The following is a 27071-nucleotide window of genomic DNA, read 5'->3' as shown; positions in this document are numbered from 1 at the left end:
TAGAAAAAAAAGGAAGGAAAGAAAGAAATAAAAAAGGAGGATCGTTTAAATAGAAAGCAGCAGAATGTAGATGAAATGAAGAGGTACAGAGCTGGCTGTATCGTTCGTACATGGACCGCGACCGATCCGACTATTTACACGTACGTGGACGTATGTGCGTGATAAACTTTGAGGTTTTGCGTGTGCATTCGTGCGCACCTCAGATCCCTCGTCTTACTACCCGCCTTCCATTATCTTTTCTATACCGGAAACGAGATCCTTTCTGTGACGTTTATCCACCAAAAAGCTTAACAATTCAGGGAGAAGCGGTGAGAGGGAATACTCAACCCTTCGTTGCATCGATTTTCTCATTATCTCAAAACTTATTATCAACGAGATACAAAAGTTTCGTAATATATTTATAAGATTACCTTACTAGTCCTTTTTACAAATAAATCTCAACCGCTTATTATGTATAAACTGTAAGAAAAATTGTATAGTACACCTTGCTTGTTCCGAAATGTCCCTTAGCAGCAGTACTATTTTGCATTTAGCGATAACAATATTATTAAATGAATAATTACTAATTAGCCTCTCTACTCCTTAACAAAGCGATCATGAGCTCGGATATCGTACTACGTACAGTCTTATTCAATTATTATTATTATTATTATTATTATTATTATTATTATTATTATTATTATTACTATTATTATTATTATTATAAATGGATTGTAAATAAATTGTTTGTGTTTATTGGTAGCTTTTTAGACTAATTGAGAGGATTTGATGAATGATTATGTACAGTAGTCTCTTGTTATATTGGCACATTTATATAGGAAATTTCAAGCATAGTAGTGTTGCTTTTTCACTATTATACCTCTCAAAATGAGAGCTTGGAAGCTTGACAAATTTGCTCCATTCCTACGGCCTCGTACCGTTTGCGGCAATATAACGAGAGTTTACTGTACTTTGTACGTCTATTCATGGGATGAAACTGTTTGATATAAAACTCGATCATTAGTGGTTACTCATTGGATTTGCATTCGCTCCTCTCAATTAGGGTATTAATTAACAGTGACTAAAATTCCATTAATCATCAGTAAACACCTTCAAAACAATGATTTAGTTCGATTTGTAATTCTATTTGTTACCGGAACAGTTATTAACAGGATGACTGTTATCGAGTTGTCATGTCCACTTTGGGATGGTTGTAAATTATTTAATTAAATAAGGGTGAATTTTTCAACTCTAACCGTACTGAAAGTTGTTTTTATTGTTCACTCCGATACCAGTCAACGTGTTAACATGTTAAGTAACTGGGGAAGACGAGTTAATTCGTCATTCTGATAATCCTTACACTTGTGCCAGGAAGAATATATCTGTATTTGCTTTTGTCGTGTGTAAGCCAAGTGAACTTTCTTTTATTCACTTTTTATTGCAAGAACAAGGATATAACTCTTCTTTCTTGGTGAAAAATGACCCAGTTAATCGAACAGGTTAATCGAATAAAGCGAATATTTACAGGATGTGACAAGTCGAGTGGTGCAATTGAGATGAAAGTGATTCTACCTTCACCTGCTTATACCATCTGCATCTTCGCGTACATAGTGTGTCTGTAATTTATATGCAACGCCACGATAACCGGTACGATTCATTATAATCGTAGTAATTCGTGTAAAAGATAACACACGCAATTGAAACTCGTTACGAGTTATATTGTATCGTTTTGTTCGTATGCAGCGAAAGGTTCGAGGTCGTAAAAGAATTTTTTCCGGGTGTCTGTGCGTTTAGGATCTCGTCTCTCTTATTACGAATAGCGATGGGATCAAGTTCAATATAAGCTCAAAATAAGTACTTAAAATGTTCGAGTATGTAATACTTAAAAGTACTTTATGGTTTGAGGGAATTGAATTTTTTATAAAAATAATACTGGATCCTTAAAAAAGAAGAAATTACAGATATGTAGATAAGCAGATCTCATGGTCAGTGAGCAAGCAAAGCATGCTCAAAGAGACAAAATTATAGTATATTATTCATAAGAGATTCGGAGGCTCCCCATAAGGAAAGTAGTAACATAGGAAAACAAAGTCCCATCACTCATTTGTTAATGTTTTATTGGGAAAAATTGTGTTGCTTGTCTCGAGTCATATACATACATATAGTTATGGAATTTTCTTTCCCAAAATTGCAATTTTCTCTAGGAAAGCCTACCATTTTACTTAGGCTACTGTACTTGGTCAAAGTTTAATTATACCCAAAAGTACTTTTTTATACTTGTATCCCATTACTACTCGCAATTAAACTCCATAATCAGTTCCAGGAAGTTCTGGTAAAACCGGGATGAAGTAAGAAACTTAACTTCCTTGAAGTGCCAATTCCGCGAAATTAAGAGGATATTTTATTCGGTTGCACGGGTGCAACTCGCGAAGCTAAAAAGGAGGGATCTTGCCGATGCTACGTTGAGCCGTGACAAAAATTCCTACGAACGCAAATATTTAAGCTCCTTGAGATCCGCCAGTCTTATTACGCGGCTCTTGCAGCATTCGCCAGATACTTTCAGGAATTTTTGGCAGCGAAGCTGTGCTCTCCGGTTCATAAATTATTCGGTCTTCGCGAGGACGAGGCTTTCAACACCGGCGTGTTTCTAAGCTAACAACCGATGAATATTCCTCATTGCTTCAAACAAGCCGCTACACTCTCACCCTCCCCTTTCCCTCCACCCTTTCTATATGTGTACCAACACTTTTTTTTTTTTCATTCGTCGCCAGTTAACCCGGTTTCCCCCATTGGTACAAAGTCAGACGTGCTCTTCCGTGTTCCATGAATGATTCGTGTTTATCGAAATGGGGCGAGGGGCTGATGACGTGGAAAGGAAAGGGAGGAACACCGGGGAGGAGAAGAGAGATTGCTGGAATAAGTGGTGTGAAACAAAAAAAGAGAAAAAACTGAGAAGCTCTTGAATGAGGATACTACGAACGGTGCGTACGAAATGTCGGAATCTTCTTTTCGAAAATTTTTAGCTTGAACCGAGCGCGTGATTTAATTAAAAGCTTCAATTAATTACTGTTTCTAGAAGCTCTGAATTCACCGTGCCAATCTCTTTTCACTGGTTAAATTGCTGGCTGCTTTGACCTTTCCTTTCAAATCTTTCAATGCTTTTGCCTCTTGGAAGCTGATTTTAGGTGGGTAAATTTTTTTTTTTTTTTGGGCGGGCGATTTGTTTTTCTTGGTACCTACTAATTAACAAAGGTATATTCAGCTATTTATTTGTTTATACATATTATTATAAATGATTGTAGAAAGAATGGCAAATTTAAATTGAATTAACTCTGAAAATTGGTACTTGGTACTTGAAATTTGTATTAAATTACTGGTAGTTAGTAACACATTTTTACTAATCTTTGGTAATTAGTACGAGTTTGTATGACTTTTACTATAATTTCAAGTAGGTAACTGTAACAATATATTACAATATACAGTACATTAAAAAAAGTTCCTTTTTTGTTAAAATGTTTACGTCTTGCTAAGGTTAATGATGATGTCACAGAAACCCCTACATACCAATCTTCTCATCTACATACCTTTTTCTCAAAGAAACTCCACCATTCCTTTTATAAAAATCTTATCAGTATGTCGTGATAAAAACGTATTATTATATGTATAATAAAATTTCAACAACCCGTCTTCTGTCGTGGGTAGCACTGAACACGTTCATAAAAGAAAAGGGAAATGGGAAAAGCGCAGTTCTAATGATTGAAGCCTGTGAAAAATGGAAAGTGGCGCAATTCCTCGCGATAAAAATCCGACATTTCATCCGCAGCGATCTAATATTCTCTTATATGTAGACCATGCAATCTTGATACCCTTCTTGAGCTCGTTCCTCCGTACCCTATTTTCTCTCACCCTTTCATCTTATACGAGTAGTATTGGCGCCTCGGCAGTGGAGAGTAATCTTGGTTTCAGATTTAACCCAAACCTCCGGCTGTCTTGGTCCCGTTGGTCCGCAGGTTAGAGTTCCTCCGGTCCTCTTCTGGAACCCACCGTACAAGAAGAAAAGGAAAAGAAAGACACACTACAGACTTTTCCGTTCGGATGACAACTAATGCTACGCTGTAGGAACTACCTTTGTGAATGGTAATTGGTTGATACATAACATTCCGTTTGTATACGAAAATGAAAGGCGCCAGTGAAAATTTTTTATTCCAAGTTATACCACTGGAGAAAGTAAACTGGAGAGTAATAAATATGCAAACGAAGCTAGTATAGAATTGATTTTGCATTTCAGCGGGTTATGGAGCGACCGGTGTTAAAGTTTTCGGTCATTTAAATTCTTCTCGCTTCACGTTATCATTTTTTTCTCCTTTTATAGATGTTGTATTATTACCTACTCTCTTTTTTGCGGAAGTGTAAATGGGAGGAAACTAGCATTTGCCACGGAAATGAAGTTACTTATTTACAGGAAACTTATCCTGTTTGTAGAGTAACGTGTCACATTTACACTTTCTTATATTTTAATAAAATTCGTTCCTGTAATAATTCATTTGTTCCTCTGCCATATACGAGTATGTACTTACATATTATGTACATATATGTATACGGTCGGAGAGAAAATCCCCTAACGAGGGGATTCGATCTTAAAAAGATCTGCCCTACGCTATCAGTGGCTGTTGTGATCACCACCCTTCTATCATCTCCACTGTCAATATTCCCAATTACTGGTTATGGAACTCCACATCCCAGACCATTTTTACCAACAATACCCAAAGAAAGAGAAATCCATCTTCCAATTTGTCTATATACTCTATTATTAGCAATAACCGTAAGAGAAACTAAATCCTCCATAATAACACCGAAAGGGAAATAAAATGAAATTCCAGGAATAGAATAAACGAGGTAAAAGAGGAAAGAAAATGATAGAGAGAACTTACCTGTTTTAGTGGCGAACGAAACATCTTTAGGATGATTGGTCTTGATAGCATTCATCCGTCTGTTTTGGGGTCCCTGGCCACCGGTGCAGCCTACTCCCGGCGTTTGTCCATGGCCAGGAGCTAGCCCACCGGTGCCCGATGTCGGTCCACCGACTTGCAAGTGCTGTTGGGTGCAACCCGGTGGACCCCCGGTACCCGCTACTCCGGTCATTGCGAGTGGCGCACCTGGAGCTCTGACTCTTGGCTGCTCGACCGGAAGTACCCGGCGTCTCTTCTTAGGTAACTTGGCTCGCGCCTGCGTGTGACTGTAATACATCGCAAAGTTGCTGACGATCACGGGCACGGGCAGGGCGATCGTGAGGACACCGGCTAGAGCGCAGAGGGCACCGACGAACATCCCAACGTAGGTCTTCGGCACCATGTCACCGTAACCGACGGTGGTCATCGTGACCAACGCCCACCACAATCCGAGCGGTATGCTTTGGAAATCGTTCTTCGGGTTGTACTGGGTACGTTCGGCGTAGTATACCAGACTGGCGAAGATCACGATGCCAAGGACAAGGAAGAAGACGAGGAGGGCCAGCTCCTTCGCCGAGGCGCGGAACGTTTGTATCAAAATCTTGAGGCCGGACGAATGACGGGTTAACTTGAACAGTCTCATAATACGTATGATGCTCAAGAACTCGAGGATATCGGCGTTCTCAAGATGAGATGCGAAACGTTGAAGCGCCAAATCGAGGTAGAAACTTAAGGTCGCGACCATGTCGATCAGGTTGACCGAGCTCTTAATGAACTCGCAGCGGTTTGGGCTCGCGGTGATTCGTATTAGGAACTCGAGGGTAAACCAGGCGTTGCACATACACTCGATGTAGAAAAAGCAGACGTGAGCGTTCGTGTGCGTTTTATCCACTGCCCAGGAGGTCTCGTTTCCCATGTTCACCGACCGGTTTACGATCACCGGCACCCGCATGTCCGGATGCGTCTTCAGGCAGAACGACATGATTGAGATGAATATGAACAGGACCGAGACTATACTGATCACCTATGAAACAGTTCAAATATTGCATTAATCGCGGCCAATTTTTCAATTTACATATGCAATCTATTATTTGTAAAATAATAGATTTATTTATAAAATCAAGAATGATTTTACTGAAATCATTTCTATATTTCTTTATTATACATATAATATGTTACTCGATGTATTGTGGAAGTAACTTATTTAATTTTCGTGTTCTGAAAATCCAACCGAAAAGATATCGTAATAATTTCATGTCAACGTCGTGGACGGGATAATAGAACTCGAAATGGAAGATCATAATAGTTGAAAGGGGATTACAGAGAACATATAGATAATAGCAGAGAAAACGAAAATAAAGGCAGAAGAAAAGTAATTTTTGGTTACTTGTTCGTGAATTTATTAGGTTATCCCATAAAGTGTTTGGGACTCTGTAATGATGATGATGATGATGATGATAATAATGATATAATGTTTTTTTCTTTAGTGGAATGCCTGTAGATTTCTCTGCATCAGCAGTATCGGTAGGATATTGGAAAATAGGTACCTATAAAAGTTACTATCGGAGACGACTTTTTCATTGAACGTAAACTTGCTTACAACAGACTGGTGTCGTTTGGACAGCCATCGTTACGGTAGTCGGAACTTTTCAGTTTCATTCGCTTCTTTGTCATAATCAAGTGAAGAAGCTTTTATAAGACATTCTGGTGAGATTTGTAATTTTTTTTATTCAGTGTCAAAGTCAATTTATTATATATTTTAGTTACAATATTTTTAATTTGATTCTAGCTTCCTCCTAAATCTTAAAATGTTTTTATCAAGAAATATTGTTATACAAACCTTAGCTGATAACGAGGAGTAGGGTTCATCGAACAACGACCACATCTGAGGCTTGAGCTTCTGCCACCAGGTGAGTGTGCCCTGGTAGTACGCCTCCTCGAAGCCGAACTTCCTTGCCAGCTCCTCTTCGGTCGGCATCTCGGTATCGAGGTCCAACCTGTCGAGGACTGTCAGCGTTTCCTGCGTGTCCCGATGCTAGAAGACCGGGTCGGGATGGAAGAAAGGGGCACGCAACAATGATCGTTATTCGTACCTGCGAAACTTTTTCCTTCTCTGGAGGGTGCGTTTTTATTGTTCGTGCGTTCTTCGGGACAGATAAAGCGCGTGCAAAGCGTACGTGAACTCTCCATGAATATATGAAACACAAAGTCATTCCCATTTCGACTACGACTAATTCTAACAACCATTTTTAAAACCGACTACACATTAGTGCTGCTCCCTCGTTAACCTAGCCCACGGAGGTGAAAAAGAAAAAAATAGGAGATTTATCAGATGGCACGCTTAACACACAGTGGAGCTGCAGTAAAATTATTAATCGGATCAATGACCAGAATAAATTTTGGAATTTTGGAATTTTGGAATTTTGGAATTTTGGAATTTTAGAATTTTATAGATATTGCTATTTATAAGAATAAAAATGACAGTAATTCCGTTACAGTAAACATTGAAAACAGCCAGCCATGGGTCCCGCGCAATTCCGTGAATAATTCGATCAACGGTACTTTGGAGCTAATTGAACGTCGATTGACAATTTCGATAATGTACATACAATGTACGAGAGACTCGTGGAATGGTATGCTACGATTGCGACGATCTGCATTTGAATATTACCGCGAGCCTGTTTGTTTCTGGACTTTGACGAATGCGATACATCATAAGGAGGAATGGTTAAATTAAACAGAAATTAGAATACGACATGGAAGGTGTGATTGTCAAGCATTTAGAAACGCCTTTAGGGTACGACAATGGAAGTACTTTTAAAAGAACAGATAGTTTCAACGGGACAACCCATTTCAAGTCGCGTAACAGTAAAAAAGAAGTAACTTTTCAATTGAAAAATTATAATATGAATTAATTGCTGTTTTCTATAGCATCTCCATTATTTTGAAAATTTTTGCGTTGATCAATTATCTAACAAACACCTATTGGAATATTCAAAGTGTTAACGTTTAATTATAATAGTCTTTGAGAAATCGGGTTAACGTTGGGAAGTGCCACTATCACTTTAATGGCTCATAACAACTACTCACTCAGCTAAGAAGATTACTGATTTAACTAACAAATTTATGAACAATGGAAAACCTCGAATGATTCGCTTGGGGAAACGTTACGCAAGATTCTTTACTAAATCATAGTCTCCCATCCAATCTTGAAATTCGCGAATCTTGTTCGCATTACGAGAGAAATTTTTATCGACTACCGTTTTGCAATCTATTTCATAGATTTCGTTTATCGTAGAATTTTATTAAACAACCTTTTTCTAGTAATTTCAAATCATTTGCAATTACAATTTTATAAATACCTTATGCAAAATTTGATGTGGTATAATAAGTATTAAGTATATGTACATGTATTATAAATAACAAGATTTTATCACGTTTACGGTGACTCACAGATAACATCTTAAATTTCTAGGTTCTGGTGCAAGTTTCATCATCAATATGATGAATTAAATGCTGGTTTAATTCATTTTCTTTTCAACATCATTTTCATATCGTGCCTGTATCTACTTTAATAGTGAAACGAAGGAAACAAAACGCAATTTATTTGATCGGCTCGTTTATTTTCATCATTGACCCGGATGACGGAAACACCATTTCTTTTAAATTCCGTAAATTCAGTAAAATTAATTTTCGTACGAATAATAACGAAGCAGTTGACAATTTGAAATCGATTTCACAGAATTGCGTGCTTTGAAATATGAAATAAATACATAAACTGGTTATACATATAGAAGTTGATCAGTTATATGTATAATAGTATTTATTAATTCTCGAATGGTCAATTTTTGGTCAATACCGATCCAGGATCTAATAAATCATGAATCAATTCTACTTATCCTACAAATTTATTAATAAATTTCTCATGTTTCAACTTAATTGCAAATATCCCCTTCGAGATTGGAAATTATCAATTTATAAATTATCAATCTTACTTCAATATATTTGACATATCATCTCTGGAACAAAATACATTCTGCAGAATATACAAATTATAAAGCAATTGTTATTAAGTTAGCAAATTGTGAAGAGGATGGGTGAGCAGAGAAAATCAATAACGAGGAAAAAGGTCGGACCAGTTATTTTATCAAGGAACCACTTATTCATCATATAAATTGAAATATGTAGATGGAGGAATATTTAGGATTAAAATGTCGAGAAACTTTATTAAGGGGTCTTTCATTCCTGTTCTAATATTCGAACATAGGTAGTATCTGACAACTCCGTGAATATTGATTTGAACAAAAAATTAGTTAAAGCGAAGCTTCGAGGAATTATTTTAAAATAATTCCAAAAAAGGAAGAAAGGCTTACGTTACGATCCGTACTTAAAAAAATTAAAATTTTGATCCTTGCACGATATTTAATAAAATTTGTAATCTTTCAAAAATATGTATGTATGTATGTATGTATGTATGTATGTATCTCTTGATCTATAGTGATCAATACCGTCAAGGGATTTAAATAGAGGGTTAATTATAAAGAAAAAGAAAAATGGGACTTGATAATTCATAAGCTTTACAGATCTTTTGCATCTTTCAGCTTCTTCATACTTGTATCCTGTGTGAATCAGCATAACAATGGCTGCGTCAATTCGGTTGTCTCGTACGAGGCGTACTAGTTTCCATAAATCGATAATTGTGCGTGCACTGTACAATTTTAAAGAGAAAAAACAAAAGGTCTGCGTCGAATCTGTCTTTAAAGGATGCGTTAGAAATTGACTTCATTATACTGTATGTACATTAGCAAATATTCGAATATTATAGAGAATAAAAATCATTAACAAATTAACGTGTTGGGTCAAGCAGAGATGGTTGTTCATTGAATGACGGATACAGGAAAGAATAGTTAATAATAATTCGTTCTGTATGTTTTATCCGCCATTCAATGGTTAGCATTATACATATAATCGGTAAATTCATTAGCTGTGTATGTACATATTAATTGAATGGTTAACATTGTTTATAGTGAAACAAAACTGACGGCACTTGTGTCACACTGTTCCCATAGTGCAATGCTTCATGTTAGCAATTATTAATCTAGATTTCAATATAAAAATTGTATTATAAATAAAACAGAACAAACACATTCACATTATATTATTAAAAAATGCGATTTTTACCACGTTAATTGACGATGCAGATTAGATATTTATTATACATATTTCTTTATTTTGTATAAAACTTCATGAAAAAATGGATGGCGTATAACCAGAAAATATTAATAATAAAATCAGAATTAAATAAAATTTCCTTAGAAGTACGGTACACGATAAAAACTGAAATAAAAATTTGTCTTTTCAATCTGCATCGATATCCGGTAAAAAGCTGCATCTACTTCTAAGTAACGAAACAAGAAACCTCAATGCAAAAATTCCTTTCAGTGCTTATATTGTATGTATACCTGAGTGTAGGTCATCCAGCAACACGGTTCCACCTGGTTAGAATCTAGGCCCCAAAAGTCCAGCTCCTCTTCGAACAGTGGCCCGCAAACATCCGTCGGATAGTGGAGTTTTCCGGTACGATAATAATTGAGCACCTGCGCGAAGACCCCCGGATGTCTGTCGAAGAAGTATTCGTTCAGGATGGGGTCGTAGTTACCGAGCGCTTCGGTCAGCTTCGACAGCCTCGTCGCGGGGATCTTCTTCAGGGTTGCCTTGTACGTCTCATGCCGGATACCACCCACGTTGAGAACCACCCGGTTCTCCGAATCCATGTTTAGAACACTCATTTTGAAAGAGGCTCTGCTATCGCCGTATCCGACTCGGACAAACCCACGCGACCTGCACATTAGAAAAAGGAAAGATTTTTTTTTTTTTTCAAAAAACCCTAACCTATCTTCTTTTTTCTTTTAATCTGCAGTTACAAAACAGTTGAAAGCAACGTGAACTTTTTGTCAAATCGTTTGATTTATACGTATATAGGGGTATCGGTCATCGCATCGTTGTAACCCAGAATTTAATTTTCGGTCGTTTTATCAAAAATTCGGGGGCTCTTTTGCCACGAACGAAAGCCGAGTAGTACCTATTTTTAAATGAAATCTATTCATGCTTACTCTCTGGTTCATGCTTATCGAGTGTGACACAATTGTGTGACGAATTTACATACGATTCATTTTTCTTTTTTTCTCGTCAAGGGACGCATACTGGTTTCTCACATAAATCCACCGAGACAAAAAATCATTTGGGTCACGTTACGGATTCGCCCTGAATTATTCAAACCGTCATTTTCAATAAAGCTATGACATACAGTTTGAACAAAAATTAAATGTATGTATGTATGTATGTATGTATGTATGTATGTGTACACCAACATTCTTAATCAGAATAACCTTTTTTTAATTATCGCCACCATTTGGAAGTTTACAAAATTTCATCGGTTATCTACGGATAACGATTAAATTATTTTTAAACTTGTAACTCCACAATTCGATTGCTCTGAAAGTTTTCAAACAGAATAAATATTTTCTAATTATACGCTACCGTGACTTCGCCATTGACGTGTGCATATTTAACAATTCCACTCAACTGGGACGACTAAAAATATATATGTAGGTGTACTCTTCTTTATTCCTCTTTCATATAAAATCTTTCATATTCGAATGCATATTGCCTCGTCTGGTAATTTAGAAGAAAAATGGGTTCAGGTTGGCCGATAGCCATAAAAATGGCTAGATAAGCTAGATATTTTCACAGTTTGTATATAAACTGTATCTGAAGAATACAGTTAAAAGGTACCTCATTTGTATAATAGAATATTTTCTCTTTAGTACCTATAAATTTACTATCTTTTGTTTTCAGAAAATATTTATAGAAAATAATTTATAATATCTTAAGTAAAATATTTTCTTTGCATTCTTGAAGCGACATTTCGGTAACGTATATACCTACTACAACATGTCGCTATACCTTGTGATATAGGAAATAGAAATCCCTAAGGGTGTGGGTGTATCAAAGATGTTGAAATCTCAGTCGATAGCGGATCACTGACAGAGATGTAATAATATGTGACAGGATCTATGGGAGGTTTCCATGAAACCGTATCAAACGAGCTATTCAAGTGACATTCCAGTTCCGTTGAACCGTGATTAATGTATCAACTGTCAACTGATCTTATCGGAAATTTCTCAAGTGTAATATACTTTTCCAATGAAGTAAATAGGAAAAATATTAAAAATGAGAAAAATTATCAAATAAAGAATTAAAGAAATTAATATTTCAAATAGCAAACTTTTCAATCGATCATTGTTTGATCCAATTCTTCCATTATCTACCGTTCTTCTCTTGTTATTTACTCATTGTCAGTCAGTTCCGAGTAAAAAGTGAATTGCTTGAAAGTGTGCATCGTTGTAGGTAAGGTTGGTAATTAAACGGGGCCAAGAGGTTCAGGAAAGCTGAATTGTAAATCTACTAGGTAATCTGATAATTGCGGATTACGGTAATGAGATAAGCGTTTGAGCAGAAAATAGGTAGGTTCAATGGATAGGTTGTGTGGAACACGGTACTTAACGTAGCCAGTGAATACTTTAAGAGGGGGATGTTTTGTGAGTGAACTTTTAAATTAGATCCTAACTCTGTTGTGACACGCTTCAGTCAAGGTATTTTTTTTTATTATTATTATTATTATTATTATTATTATTATAACGCAACTGGTTTAATAATATTTGCAAAAGTATTTTGAACTATGTAAGATTGAAACAGGTAGGTAATAGCAGTCATACTAATTAACTCTACCTTTAGTAATTAATGTATTCAGTTGTTCAAATATCAGATAAAAGTTAGATGACAGTAGCTAGTATAATGATTTTATAGGGTAACGTATACACTAATTGACCCCTATACAATGATTGCAAAAGTAAAAAATATAATGTAACGCGCTGTTTAAATAACCCTGGACAGGAAAGTGAAGAAAAATTTCTTTCTCCAAGAACATTTGTTGTAATAGAAACTTAACAAATTATAACCTGAGCCGCGTTGCAAATTGAAAATCTGTTTAACCACCTCTGAACATTACCGCGATTTTTTCAAAACGCGTGCATCGTTGAAGCATTTTATTGAAAGTTGAAAGCGGACAGAAATAAGGTAAAAATTTTTAACGAGATGTTTCGGTGTACATCCAGTAGGAAAACTGGCCAACGGCAGCTTTTTTCATGGCTACCGCCTGTATATGCGACTCTTTTAAGAGAATATATAGTATGTATGAAAGCCCTCTCACGGTTGATGCCTAAAGAACACATCACGCGTTGCTTTTCTCAAATAAGAAACACAAATTCTGCTCACGTCACTGTACTAAATTACTGTAAGAAGTTCAACCGTACAGTAGGAATGAATTTTTTCTTTCCTTTCAATAGAATTTATTTAAAAATGCTCACATTAATGATTTGATCGCGACTGGACGTGTACCAGTAGTAGAAGAACTGCTGATCTAGATATAAAGTAATCGTCAGATTTCTAAAAGAACCATCGATAAAGTTCGTTCATGGCCGTTCACCGCAGATCGTAAAAGAATTTCAATCGTTACTACTTGTACGGAACAGCGAGTCCTTTTAAATTCAAATTCAAATTCAAATTCAAGAACCCCCTCGGTGTCTATTCGACGATAAACGAGAATGACAGCATCTTCTTTGGAGCACACCAACGATAGATACAGTTTCTTCTTTTTTGCAAGTTTCCTTGAATTTGAACAGAAACGCAGATATAAAGTCAAACGACATTGCTATGCAACAAAAACGGTAGACTTTTTTCTATTTCTCGTTTATCGAAGCACATCTACAGCGTGTTATATAGAGCGAAATAATTCGTTTCATCGTGCCCCAACGACGTTCTTCTTTACTTCTTTCTCCTCGTTGATAAAATAAAATTTGATAAAATGTGTTAGATGTCCATGGTGTAATAGTAAAAGAAGAATTATCCTCCCTTTCCCATCCTTTTTCTTCCCAATCTCCCAATCTTCGCTTATCGTAAGGTCACTGTTATCAATTTTCTAGCACAATAAATTAAATAAAGTTCTCTTTTTACACGTATGATAAGAAATAAAAAAATGTGTGTTCATCAAAGTATTATTATTGTATAATTTATCCAAAAGCTTGTCATGTTAATCAGTTAGAGGTAGGTATATTTTCCAAAATTCTTAGTAAAACTGGAGTCCAGTGACTTTAGTAAAAAGAAATAATCTACAAGTGGTTTTAACCTCAGCCAGTGCTCGAGAGGGTTGCAAACTACTTCGTTCTCGGTCAACGTTCGCCACGAACCTACCAACGTGACTTCGTGGCTGCTTTCCACAGAATCGTAAAGTCGACGATCGAGTTTTACTTTCAGAGTGAAATACCGGATTCCAAGAAAGCTGTCTCGACCCTTCTTGTCGATATAGAAATAAAGTCGTGGAAAAGTTTCTTCCCTCGTAATGATTGTCCTAAGATAGAAGAGTAATAAAGCCAATATGTCCTATATCCGTTTCTTTTTATATGTACAAAGATTTTTCATAAAACCTTCAGGATGTAAGTTTTATGATAAAAATCACTTTAATTTGGAAAATTTCAGTTTTCTTTATTTTTTCTTTTATTTTTTCTTTATTTTTATCCTATTTTATTTATTTAACTACATGTATGTATTGTACGTACATAGAAAAGAGTATCAGTTAAATAGTTATTGCACCTTTCTTCTTTTTCTCATAGTGAAATTGAGATTGAGAATCATATCATATCATATCATATAGATATTATGTATATTTTGTAAAAAATGTATTTATTTGGTTTTACACTATTTTTGGGTCACCCTCTACTATACCCTGTTAAAGGGGCGCTGCGATCGAATTCTAGGTCGGTTCTCCATCCGTGACGTCACCGAGTGATTCTCACGTGTGCGTACACGAACACGAGGGTGGTTTGCGCGGGCGCCTCCGCTTAGCGATTGCATGAATTCGATGTAGGACAGCGTTTGTCGAGTGGGCTATATTTGCCCGTAAATGGATACAGAGGAACGAGGGTACCCGTAACTCGGAGACTCATTGTCAGTTGCTGAGAATTATAATAATAGCATTGGCTAAAAAACGATGATCGATAGCAACAATCGATGGAGTGTAGAAAATGGAGTGGTCATCCCAAAAGGTAACAGGGTATTGATTATATGTATATTTTTCTCCTTGACCAAAAATCTCTTCACTGAGAATGTTAAATTATAAATTTTCGTAGAACATTTTCAGTATTAGAAAATGAACATGTGATTGAAGAGAAAATAAAATAAAAAATTTCTAATTATTTCTAATTCATGTTATTATTTGCTACGATATAACCAGAACAAATATAAGCCTAGAAAATCCTTATTAAGTTCTCTTACATCGAGCTTCATTTCAATCAGCTCTTAATTAAATAAAAAACATTCCACAACCTCAATTAAGTAAACTCTGTGTACAAGCTTTAGAGAAACTCCAAGTAATTAAGTTTGCTGAAGAAGTCAATCATTCAGTGAACTTTTATTTGCTGAAAACCTTCAAGCAATTTTACAAACTCCACTTGTATAAATAATTGATAATTTGATTAATAAACGAACGGGTTTCATGAATACAGTAGTTAGTAATTAGGAACGTTTCAATTAATTTCTACGATAATGAATTATTTTGAGGTAAGAACAACAACAATACTTGGAATTACGTAAAACAATATTATAATTTTATGTTGAAATAATAATGTTTTGATTAATTTGATTTGCTCGCGTATGATAATACGTGAACGTGACAATACACTTACTATTAAATCAGGTTTCCCTAGGGAAAATTTACGAATAAAAGAATAAGACAGAGATTCTGAAAATCTGAATTTCGATGATATTAATATTAAAAGTATAATAATTCAGAGAAAAAGTAATATAATTTTGAATTATTAAACACTATAAAATTTAGTACGACTGATATTAATATAATACAATAAATATCAATACAAATACTTCCGCGTAAATGTTTACACGCAATTGATAGAACCAGCAGACTCCTACATATATGTATGTAAATACCTATGTATGTATATGGGGCTTCTTCCCTTGAAGTGTCAGTTTCGTTAGGGATGCCTATGGGGAAGGGCAAGAATCCAGGACATCACTATTTTGCTTAGGGAAGCCTGATTTAATTGTCAGGGTATGTTACAACAGTTACCAAACAGTGAAAAACAATGTTGACACAATGTTAATTACATTCGAAATATTATTATATACATAATCTACTATATTAATATAATATTAGTTAATTTTTTATTTAGTCAAATTCCACGTATAAACCCTGCTTCCACATCTGAAATATATTTTCTAAAGTTTACATTATCCTTTCATTTTTATTTCCTCAGGTATGTACAACAGCAAAAATACAGCACGTCTTACTAGACGACAATAAAAGTCCCTATATGAAAGGTCACCGGTAAAAAAAATAGAGGAAGATTAAAGTCATAAAAAAAGGGGTACGAAAACAAGCCTGAGCATCTATGTAATTAGCGCAATGAATAACTCTAAGCTGTAATATATTACCTGCGAAATTCGCATGGCACTGAGCCAAGGGTAGCAACATTAAGCCGAATAAATGAAGAAAAAGGGAACGTTTAACGCTGCCAAGACTGACGCGGTCACATTTGACCGCTGAATAATTACGCGGTCCGTGCTAATTCGTCCCTATGGAACTTTTGGCCAGCCACAAAATTCTTTTCTTGTAAAAAATTTATCCACTGTGAACTGACAAAAAATTCGACCTAACGCGAATGCATAAATAATGGCAGCCTCGGTTTTGTTGAAAGGAGAGACCCGAACCGTTGCTTGTATATGTATATGTATATGTATATGTATATGTATAATGTATATATATACATATAAGTTACATATAAAGAGTTAACACATTGATTGTCAAAAGGGTTAAGTGGCTGTAGTAATTTTATGTTCTTTTTCCTATTCAAAATGAGATTTTAGATGGATTTATGGTCCATAGCTTCTGATTCTATACACCAAGAATACAAACAAGACTAAATAAATATTGGGACACTCTCCATAGTCCGTTGTCCGAGGGTTAATTTTCAATCAAATATCTTTTTAATGCAAAAGATTAATGAAGAAAATTTCCTGAAGAAACAACAGAACGTACTTCTCTAAGTATTCTATAATCTTAACCACTGACAATGAGTTCCCAAATTTTTGATATTCCGTTAACCGTGTCCGACAAGAAATTCCATCGTCGGAGCGGTAGCCGCAGTTATCATCGATCAGGAAAATCACGAAGCGCTCGGTGACTCGTGTCGGTCGTCGCGTCGTGTTAGCCACCCTGGTAGCCAGCCGGTTCTTCGTTCCACCGCGGTGCGTCGGTGGGGTGAGTTGGCATCGTTCGAGAAGGTTGTTGACCACCATGAGATACGAGAAGCCCGCGTATGCAAAGACGAGCCGCGTGTTGTCGCGAGCAGCGACGAGCGTTCTACGAGGTGGTTTACGAGCGAACCTGAGCGGCGCGGCGGCGGCAGTAGCAGTCGCCAGTCGACCCCTTGTCGCGAGAATCGATAGTCTGCGTGCAGAAAACGCCGGTACGCCCAACATAGCCCATCTCGATTCCTTCTTTCGATCTGACGACGTGAAAGAAAAGGAGGAGGAGGACGGAAGAAACAAGGAGGCAGTAACCTGTCGAAGCGGCGCGGCATGCCAGCGAAATCGAACCAACCCTTCAACCCTGTTCAAGGGGCGGACAGGCGGTGGCGATCGAGCGAGAAAACCAGTGAATTCGATAAATCAATGAACGAAAATACTCGTTGGAGTATTAAGAGAAAAACTTAGCAGTGCATCGAACCAGTAGAGATCGAATTGGAGAGAGAGAAGATTAATAAAGGCAGGGATTAAGGCGATAGAAAGGATCGACCTTCCTGGCATCTTAACAGCTTTGTTTCACTAAGTACGCGTTCAATGGGCCGAGGAAGCGATAGGGCAGAAGATATTAAAAATAGAGCTCTCACTCTTTAGGTACGCCTATGATTCACATCCCTATGAATACAAAGGTAAGCGGAAGTAGAAATTCAGACAGATAGCAGATCCTCGTTAATTTCTGTGCGCTGCTTCGACAAAGGTAGCCGAATTCAAAGGAAAGGGGAGCAGTACCTACTTCGTGGCTAGATACATTAAAATCCCAAGCTTCGGATCCGGTAGAGTCAAAGTTGACTCGGTTCGTTTGCGTTTGCCGAGTAATCGGCCGACAAAACACGGGAATACAATTAGAGGAGTAGGAAGGAAAGTTCGCTTCTGGTTCCCCGGGGGCTAGGATCCACTTAGGACGTCGGGAGCGATACAGCCAGCAGGCAGACTACAATCTACTTACCTTCGGTCGCGCTCTCTTCATGTCTCAGTGTTCCTTCAAGGCATCCCAATGACATTATTCCGTATCCTCCATGTCGGTGCTGGCTGTGACGATGGCGCTGGTCGAAGAAATATTACCGCTAGGCACAATGGACACTAGACGGTCCGCTACGAAGCCGGCACTGAAACAACGACGCAAACGACGACTTGCGTCTTTCGTGTACGCTCGTTGGGGAAAACTCGGTTACCGGTTGATTCTCATCCTGCCACCACCCGACACGAACGAAAGGTCATCCGGTTACTACCCGGTTCGTGTCGCGGACTCTATGTGACCCTAATGTCAGGACGAGGATTCCAGCTATCTCGACTCGTGCGCGGACTGAACTGACCTCGAACTAAGCGGCCGTCGCGTCGGAGCAGCGCGAAAGGGTGGCGTGTGTAGGGGATGACGAGCGGCGTAGGAGTGGGAGAAAAATGCGCGCGCAGAGCTTCGAATGCGTATGCGTTGTTAAGGTAATCGCTATGTGCACGTTGGCCTTTGAAAAGGGTCGTGGTCTTTCGGCTGACTCGGAGCACCGATTTTTTCGGAGCCTGCCTGCCTGCCTGCCTGCCTGCGTGCCTGCTTCCCTTACTGATTGTATCTTTATTTTTTCTTTCTTTTCTGTTTTTTTCGCTTCATGTATACATATGTACGCGTAAGCTGTAGAGAATTTACCTGGCTTCCGCCGGATATACATATTCCAACGTTAACCACCACGGATAGTGCTTCTGCAAAGTTTCACCTCCCGTTTCTGCAAGGGCGTAGGTGTTTTGTTTGCTCTCTGCAGATTACCGAGCTTTCCTTTTGGTAGACGGTCAAGTTATTACGCTGAGAAATGTAAGTTACGTTTGCGGCTATACTTGAATTTTCTTCGCACGATAATTACGTTTCGTTAGACTTTAGAGGCTGAGGAATGGGGGGCTTTAGAATTTTTCTGTGGTAGAGACTTTTAACATTTAAATAGGGGCAATACATTTTCGTCCATTCTATTAAAATTGTAAATATTTCTGAGAGGAATTTAGTCAAAATAATAAATTATATTTTTCATGTATGGTACGAGAGTAAATTTGACCTCTTGAGCAATCACTTAAATAAAATTAGCAAAAGAGGTCAACAAGGAGAAAGTTTAAGTTTCAATCTACTTTCCATCACAAGAGTTTTAGATAAATTTTAACGAAGTTAGAGAACTTTGAAGTTCGACAACTTTTCAGTAGTATTCAAGTGATATAATAAGTTTTTCCAATAATGTAGTTAATCATTCTGCCTTTGGAACATCATATTTATAATGATTACTGACAGACGCAAGTTATTCAACAAATGCTTTCTACAAATGTTTCATCACAGGTCAATTTTAATTGCATTACCTGTTTGAATGGCATATTTTTTGTTACAACTATTCTAGAATTTATAGTTTCTACCTATTATCAGAGGAAGGTACACTTTTGAAGCGCAATGTATAGAAAAAGAAAACTTTTTCTCTGATTTTCTTTTCTCGTCGTTTCCTGTTCCTTGTCCCATAAATTAATGTCTGTAGTTGTGCTTTCCCTCAACGTAAGCTTGTGATTAATTTCACTGCACCTTTCAATCATTCCGCCCTTTCTTGAAACACTCTCTGAGATACTTTGATTCATTACAGTGTTCATTAAATACATGTATAGCTATTTATTAAGATATATGTACCTACATACCATATTCTATTTTATGATGTACCTAATTAATTTAGAAATTTGTTAAGAACACTGTATTGAAAATTTGTCCATATAAATCTGTTTTTTGATCAAATAAATTAATATAATTTCATAACAGAGTGTAAAAAATTTTCGTATCGGTGTTTTCCTCGAAACGATCTTCTTTAAATTGGCATTAGGATATTTTCGGAACTATTGAACTGATAGATTTATTCTTTTGTATATACACTGGAACGCCATGTGGCTATTGTTCTTGCTATTTATAAGTTAACAGTTTCAATACATTTCTTTGCAGAAAATAACTGGTAGAAGATATTTCTACACTAACGATTACTATGTATGTATATTTATTTTTTGGCTTTGAATTGTGAAATATAACATAACTAAGATTTAAAAATTTCAGAATTACAAAATTTCTAGGGAACCTCGTGCATCTCATCCTCAGAAAAAAGCTCCAAGTCACGCCAATGTCCTATTTCCTCTGTATCTTCCTGCGTATATTTCGTATAAAATGAGAATATTATTCCGAACAGCAGTTAATAAATACTAGGAACGTCAAATTAATTTAGACTGTCGTTTTATTGCGGTAGGATCTCTCAATTTTACATATGACGCCAAATTGCTACGCCACAATATGTATACACTTTGCGCTAGCTGTCGCGACAAGCAATGTGCGCTTCCGTTCTATTTCAACGACAATATTACACGTAGCTGATACGGCTTCGTAAGATATCATCAATATCGACGTAAAATTTCATTAAAATAGATATTTTTCCTCTATGAATGATTTTGTCCATAGTTAACAAATCTAAGGACCTACAGATGTAGTAGGTACTCTTCGAATTGTTTATCTTTTTCGTCAATGTAACTAATAACAGAGTTATGACCCTCCTTATGATCTCCTTTTCTTTCTTAGGTACTTATGTATTTCATTAAAAATTCTATGAAGATAGAATTACCATTTCGTTATTATTATGTAGGATGATCATTCAAATTGAAATTTTAATGGACGCTGCAACATATTGACAGCGATCTTTAATATTTATTTACTTTATTAAATATAAATTGCAATTTGAAAATTAGTAATTTTGTACAGTATGTCAAATACTGTACGTATAAAAGGGCATGAAGTGTAGAATGATAGAACCTAATCTTTTTTTTTTTTAAATCAATTTGTATGTCTAACAACAAATTAACTACTTTCTTAGTTACTTTAATTGAAAATTTTAACAGAGGGTAGTTGTTCAAAGTTTACACAGTGTCGGCTCATATGCACCCTCGGATAGAAACCATCCGGCTTACTGTAAGCGACAGCTTACGACACGGAACAGCGTGTTTAATCGATTACAAGTCGACACGAAACGCCAGTCGACCCTCGTTCGTAAAAAAACTTCCTGAACCGTATATGGAGAATTTACACCACCGCGCACCGCTACCGCACCGACGAATCATGTTCGTGGTGCTTTAAGCTCGGTCCCTCTATCAATGGATTTAGACAGAAAAATTGAGTTAAGTTTTTGTTAAGAACATGTCCTCTGACAAAGAAATCTTCGGCCTAGAGATCGTAAAAGTCGCCTGATGATTTCTGATGAAACGTGTCACAGGATCTTTTATTGCTGGATCTTTTAACATAATGCAGGATTGATATCGATGGAAAAGGGTGAGAGATTGAAAGAAGGCATCCTTTCTTCTTAGGGAAGCTTAATTTGTTTTTTAAGCATTGATTTCTATTATTTTATAAAAGAAACAAATTCATATTTGGATATTACGTGCGTTTACGATAGCTTACAAATTATATAAAATATGCACTTGACTCGTCTTCCGTCGCGTCCTATCATTCTTCTTCCTTAAGCTCGTTTATTCGGGAGTGAATAATCGACATAAAGAACATTGTTCAGCAAGTACAGGGAACCGTTCTTAAGTGCTTAAACTATTGTCGTTGTTTCTTTCTTCTCGTTTAATTAATACCAAGAGAGAAAGAATATAGATACGTTTATATCTTTAATTAATTAAAGAAAGTAAAATTGAAAAATGAAAGAATACTGAATAACATACAGAAATTTATAAAATAGAAAATTACTCCAGTCCTCGCCGTAAAGTAAAGCGAATCTTAAGAATAAAGTAAAAGTTAAAACGCGTTTTTATTATTATTATTATTATTATTATTATTATTATTATTATTATTATTATTATTAGTTTGCGTTCCTCGCGCAGCAACTTACCAATTAACCTCGGAAAATCCCCTAGCCGGATTTCACGTCAGTAGAAACAATTCCCTAGCAGCATTAAAAAGAAATAGAGTGATCAAGTCCACCGGGGGTGGATCCCCGGTGCGGTGTGGCGAGCCTCGTGCATCCATGGTTCCCGAAGGATTAAAGATCAAGAGAACGGTCAAAGAGTTTTTGTCCCGGTGATTCGTATGGACACGATGACAGACGGGACGAGAAGATAAACCAACCGAGCTCAGAAAAGGTCAGACGGCAAAGACATTTAGGGAAGTTGGAAGGCGTGGAATAAAGAAGGGGACTAATCGTAAGTGAGACACAAGGAGTCTGCGTGTACTGTGAAGCTGCGTTTACTCGCGTTAGAGGAAGTTGAAAAGTACGGCCCGAGGAGCAGTGACGTTAAAGGGCGAAGAGAGGGTGAAGCTTGCCATTCTGCCCGTAAGCAAACTGCCCTACCGGTCGATGCCTTACGCTTGCGCCCTAAACCTCCTCGCTTCACCCTCGCCTATTTCCTTGCATTTGAATCGGTGATTAAACTTTCACTTCGCTTCCTTCTTCCCTTTTTTCCTTTTTTCTTTTTTCTTTACCGTCTACTTCTTCCTCCCCGTCTTCTGTTCTCTGCGGTTGAACAGGAGGAGGGTAAAACCAGTGACGCAGCAGGTGCATTGTGTCACCAAGCCGAGATAATTTCTTGGTGGAAAATTTTGTAGTAGCGAGTTTTCACAGGATGTTGAAGTTAAGTTAGATTGGTGTTTTTTCAGAAAATTGACGGTAACTTTCAATTCCTTTCATCTAAAGCTCTGTATGGGTTGTAGAACTGTTTATACCTTCCGAGATATTTACAATATTCGGTTATTGATTATATGGGTTTCCTGATTACGGACCGAATAAATACGCACTTATTATGTATCAATATTTAAATCTATCTAACAGCAGGGTTTAAACTTTAAAGTAATCCGTAACTTTGATTAAATAAATGAATAATTTGTTATTCTTTAATTTTTAATTGCAGAAAAATTTACTAAAGAAATTACAAGAACCTTTATCAACAGTTTTGATACAATAATAATGATTCTCAAGGAGCTATACTTATTCAAGTAGGTATACGACTCGGTAAGTGAAAAGTATAAATCATCCTTCCTTTGGAATAAAAAGTGTAAATGAAGAAAAAAGTTTACGACCAAGATTCATTTTATTCCTACGATAAAAAGAGCATCCCATTCAATACTGTGTCACATCTGTCACGTGATAGTGTAATCGAATTTACGGTCACGATCGAATGAAATAGAAATTTTAAAGATTGAGCCCAAGCCGTGGAAAGGCAGATTCCTAAGAAAAGAATCGAATCGAAGGAATCAAGCTTCTCCGTGTGTTCCATTCTAATCCGAATAAAATACGAGGTTCTCTATTGAAGCCGACGTCATTGTAGAAACAGAAAGAGAGAACTTTTATTTCGAATGGGAAGATCATTCCGAGGGAAATGGGTTAAGATTTGCGCGGTGGTCGAGTGAAACATAAACAAAAAGTGCAAATCTCGACGTCGCGTCGTCGTCGAATTGAACGCGTCGTAGCCGTAGCGGGAATAATAGGCGACGTCTAAGCTTTTACCATTATGCCTCTTCTCGCCTACTTTCATTTTTCCTCGAATACGATTGAGATCACTCTCTCTATTCGGTAAATATGTAGGTCGATTTTACACCCTCTATGTCGCAAGAAACTTAACATTATTATACATATATGTATGTATGTATGTATGTACATACATAGGAGACGTCTAAAGTTTGTTGAAAAATGATACCATAAATATTTTGTTGTAATACATATGGAACTTTTGCAATTTCAGATTTTCTGCCATCAAAGTGTGAGTTAAGTATCCTTTTTTTCTCTCGTCTCGTCTCGTCTCGTCTCGTCTCGTCTCGTCTCGTCTCGTCTCGTCTCCTCGAAGCATGTCATCGGTGGTTCCATCAACTGCATCAACCATTTTTCACAAGGTTACTGCTGACAAGATGAGGAGGATCCACTCTGTCAGAATTGATGTTACATTGATGACATAAAATGCAGGAAAAATGTGCGAACACTGTGGTTTTATACATATCTAATCAGCGTTATTAAGAACTAAGGATTCAAGTACCTAAATTAAGAACTATATATTTGAGTAAAATTTGTGAAAAAGTTTCCAGAGGAAGCAATTTTCCTTGAAAGTTTAAAGCATACAGTTCAGTGCTTCCATCTACTTTGATATGTATTTTAGCCAACGTTCGTTTCAAAGGGTAGCCAGATTTTCTTATTTAAGGGAGTTTTGGTCTTTACAGGTTCACTTACATTTTACATTTTGTATTTTGAAGGAAACACGTTCGAACATTTCTTAGCAAAAGCTTCCACCGTCCGCTGGTTTCTCGTAAATTGTGGGAGGAAACTTCGTTTTCCTCACGGGGGAATACGTAATACGTTAAAATCTCGACGGTGCGGTGCTTTGTTTATTAATTACATACCGCGTGTACCGTGGCAAAATCAGTTTCTTATTTGTGATTATGCGATTGCTTCGCTGTTAAGGTATCTTAATATTCTAATTAAGGAGATTACATTGTAATTACATTAAGTTTTCTTTTGATTATAGTAAATAGCTGAAATCCACTGGTGAATAAAAAATATTATTTCAAAATATAGTTCCAAAACCAGTATACTCATCAGTTCAGTTATTTGCTTTGAATCCTTTCATTCCTACGTTCCCCTTCGTAAACAAAATTTCATTACACTTACTCTAGAATCTAGAAAGTTAGGTGTACCAGCACAAACGTCGAACCAGTGAAAGAAGTAAAAAGACATACAAATTTCAGCTTCTAATTTTCCCGATGTTTTTCAAAGAACTTTCAAACCCCACTCATAAAAGAAACTCCTATGGCTCTCCTTTAACTCCGCCAGCATTGAATTTCGTTCCTTTACCCGTTACCCTCTTGAGAGAGATAAAACGTTTAACAGGAAACTTTGCAGACATCCAAGTTATGATCTGGATACGATGTTAAATATTTCGTTGACGATTAATTGGACGCGAGGAGTAACTTTCGGATGCATAGCTGCACAGCTTGAATCACCCATAAAAAATTGACACCGATGAAACTTGGTCCAGTGGAAAGTTTCAAATTGGCTTACCGGCCAGGGTAAAAAGTTTACATGTCGCGTCGCGGCTGAATGGATTTCCGCTTCCGTGTTCTCCGCGGACATGTTATTCAGAGTACACAAACTCGGTCGATCAAAGCAACTTAAATTTCTTATCACATTAAAACTGTAATACTGTGCACGGTATGTATGTAAGATTCTGTTAACTTATTAGTTATTTCAGAGTTGAATGTATAGTTGAGTGAAAGTAGAACAGAAATATGTAGATAATAAGGGGCATCGTTACCTTTCTATGTACAATCACACTACAATACGATAATATTATACATATAGGTATATGTAATGGGGAGTTTTCTGTTGGTAAAGTTAAAGGTGGGTAAACAAGCCTCACCATAAATCAGTTAATCTTTCTTCACCACTTTAGACCTCTTCACCCCTGTCCATTTTCACCTACCTTTTCGTGACCTACCCTTACAACGTTACTTCTCTTCCTTCAGACCCTCGTTTTAGTCACACCCCGAAAACGTATATACATAATACACCACTCAATCATTTACCTTACCATCTACCTTTATATTAAACAGTAGTCCATCATAGAAAAGCAAATTAATACATTACGAGAAGCATAAACACGATTAGGAAATGCTTTTTTCATCTCGTAAGTTGAGGTCATTTAAAGATTGAATTGTGTTGATTGACAACGGAAGGGAAACATGGCCGAAATTTGATATCTGAGTAAATAGGGTTCGAAAAATAATGAAAGCTTTTGCATATCTTTAATCCACTATTTCAATTATCAAAATCCCTTTGCAAGCATGTAGTCTTACTCTTTAATTTCATTTCATTTTCGCACTAGTTACAAGTCCTTCAATTAAACTGCATCCTCCTGCGAATCCACCATCGAGTTTACATAATCTCGGAAATCCTGTAGACACTTGTATAGCTTTCACGATGAACAGTAAACACCTCTCTATCGTTTCACTTTACAACATACTTATGTACATAGTTGCTAGTGTTCCGTCTATGAACATGGAAGATGAGACCTGCGAACACAATACCCAAGACGAGAAAGATAGGCAGATGCATTCCTTAAATGTACCCCGTCAAAAATCGTTGAAAAATCGTAAACATTATGTAAAAAGAAAAAAAGAAATAATCTTCCATTACTTGAAGATAGTGATGTAAAGCTTAAAGTGCAGTGACATTATACGCGACGTCGACACAGTGCGGTGTGACAGATTTACATACATATGGGGTATAAGCTGGACATAATATTATCAAGGTATAAAATAACAACATAATCTCATTTATTCCCAATATTCGATATTAATGGTTATACCAGTTATTACAACTAATCATAAGATAAGCCATTGAACAAAGTCTGTGCTATCTGAAATAGCACTGGACGCTATGCAACGAACACATGTAACAAATTATTCAAACAGGTTATCGCACAAATTCACTGGGACAAATGCTTTAAATGTTTACTCGAGCAGACGCTCTTGTGCCGACAGCTGTTTAGAAGTAAAATAAAAATTCACGGTGCATAAGGAAACACGTGCATAAAGAATTTGTAAACGAGTCGAGTGATGCTCGACAATAACAACAGTTCTCCGGCTCGCGTTGCCTCTCAAACGCGCTTTATGTAATCACTTATATGTACATAGATGTGTAGTAACAAAATTGACTTTTAATTGCAATAGGTATATGT

At 36.7% G+C, this 27071-nt stretch overlaps 1 protein-coding gene across 1 annotated transcript; it reads right to left on the bottom strand.

Annotated features, from left to right (window-relative positions):
• Positions 1-2027: 2027 nt before the first annotated feature.
• LOC117603500 (Shaker cognate w) lies at positions 2028-18687 on the bottom strand. Its single transcript, XM_034322707.2, has 5 exons — positions 18313-18687; positions 10391-10769; positions 6769-6963; positions 4911-5952; positions 2028-4012 (listed from the first exon to the last, which is right to left on the bottom strand). Exons 2-5 carry the CDS (start codon positions 10715-10717, stop codon positions 3948-3950), a joined length of 1629 nt encoding a protein of 542 aa, XP_034178598.1. The 5' UTR covers positions 10718-10769; positions 18313-18687; the 3' UTR covers positions 2028-3947.
• Between the last annotated feature and the right edge of the window lie 8384 nt (positions 18688-27071).

The sequence above is a fragment of the Osmia lignaria genome, chromosome 4 (assembly GCF_051020975.1).
Source record: "Osmia lignaria lignaria isolate PbOS001 chromosome 4, iyOsmLign1, whole genome shotgun sequence".
NCBI classification, from domain to species: Eukaryota; Metazoa; Arthropoda; class Insecta; order Hymenoptera; family Megachilidae; genus Osmia; species Osmia lignaria.
This window is presented reverse-complemented; position numbering and strand designations above follow the sequence as displayed.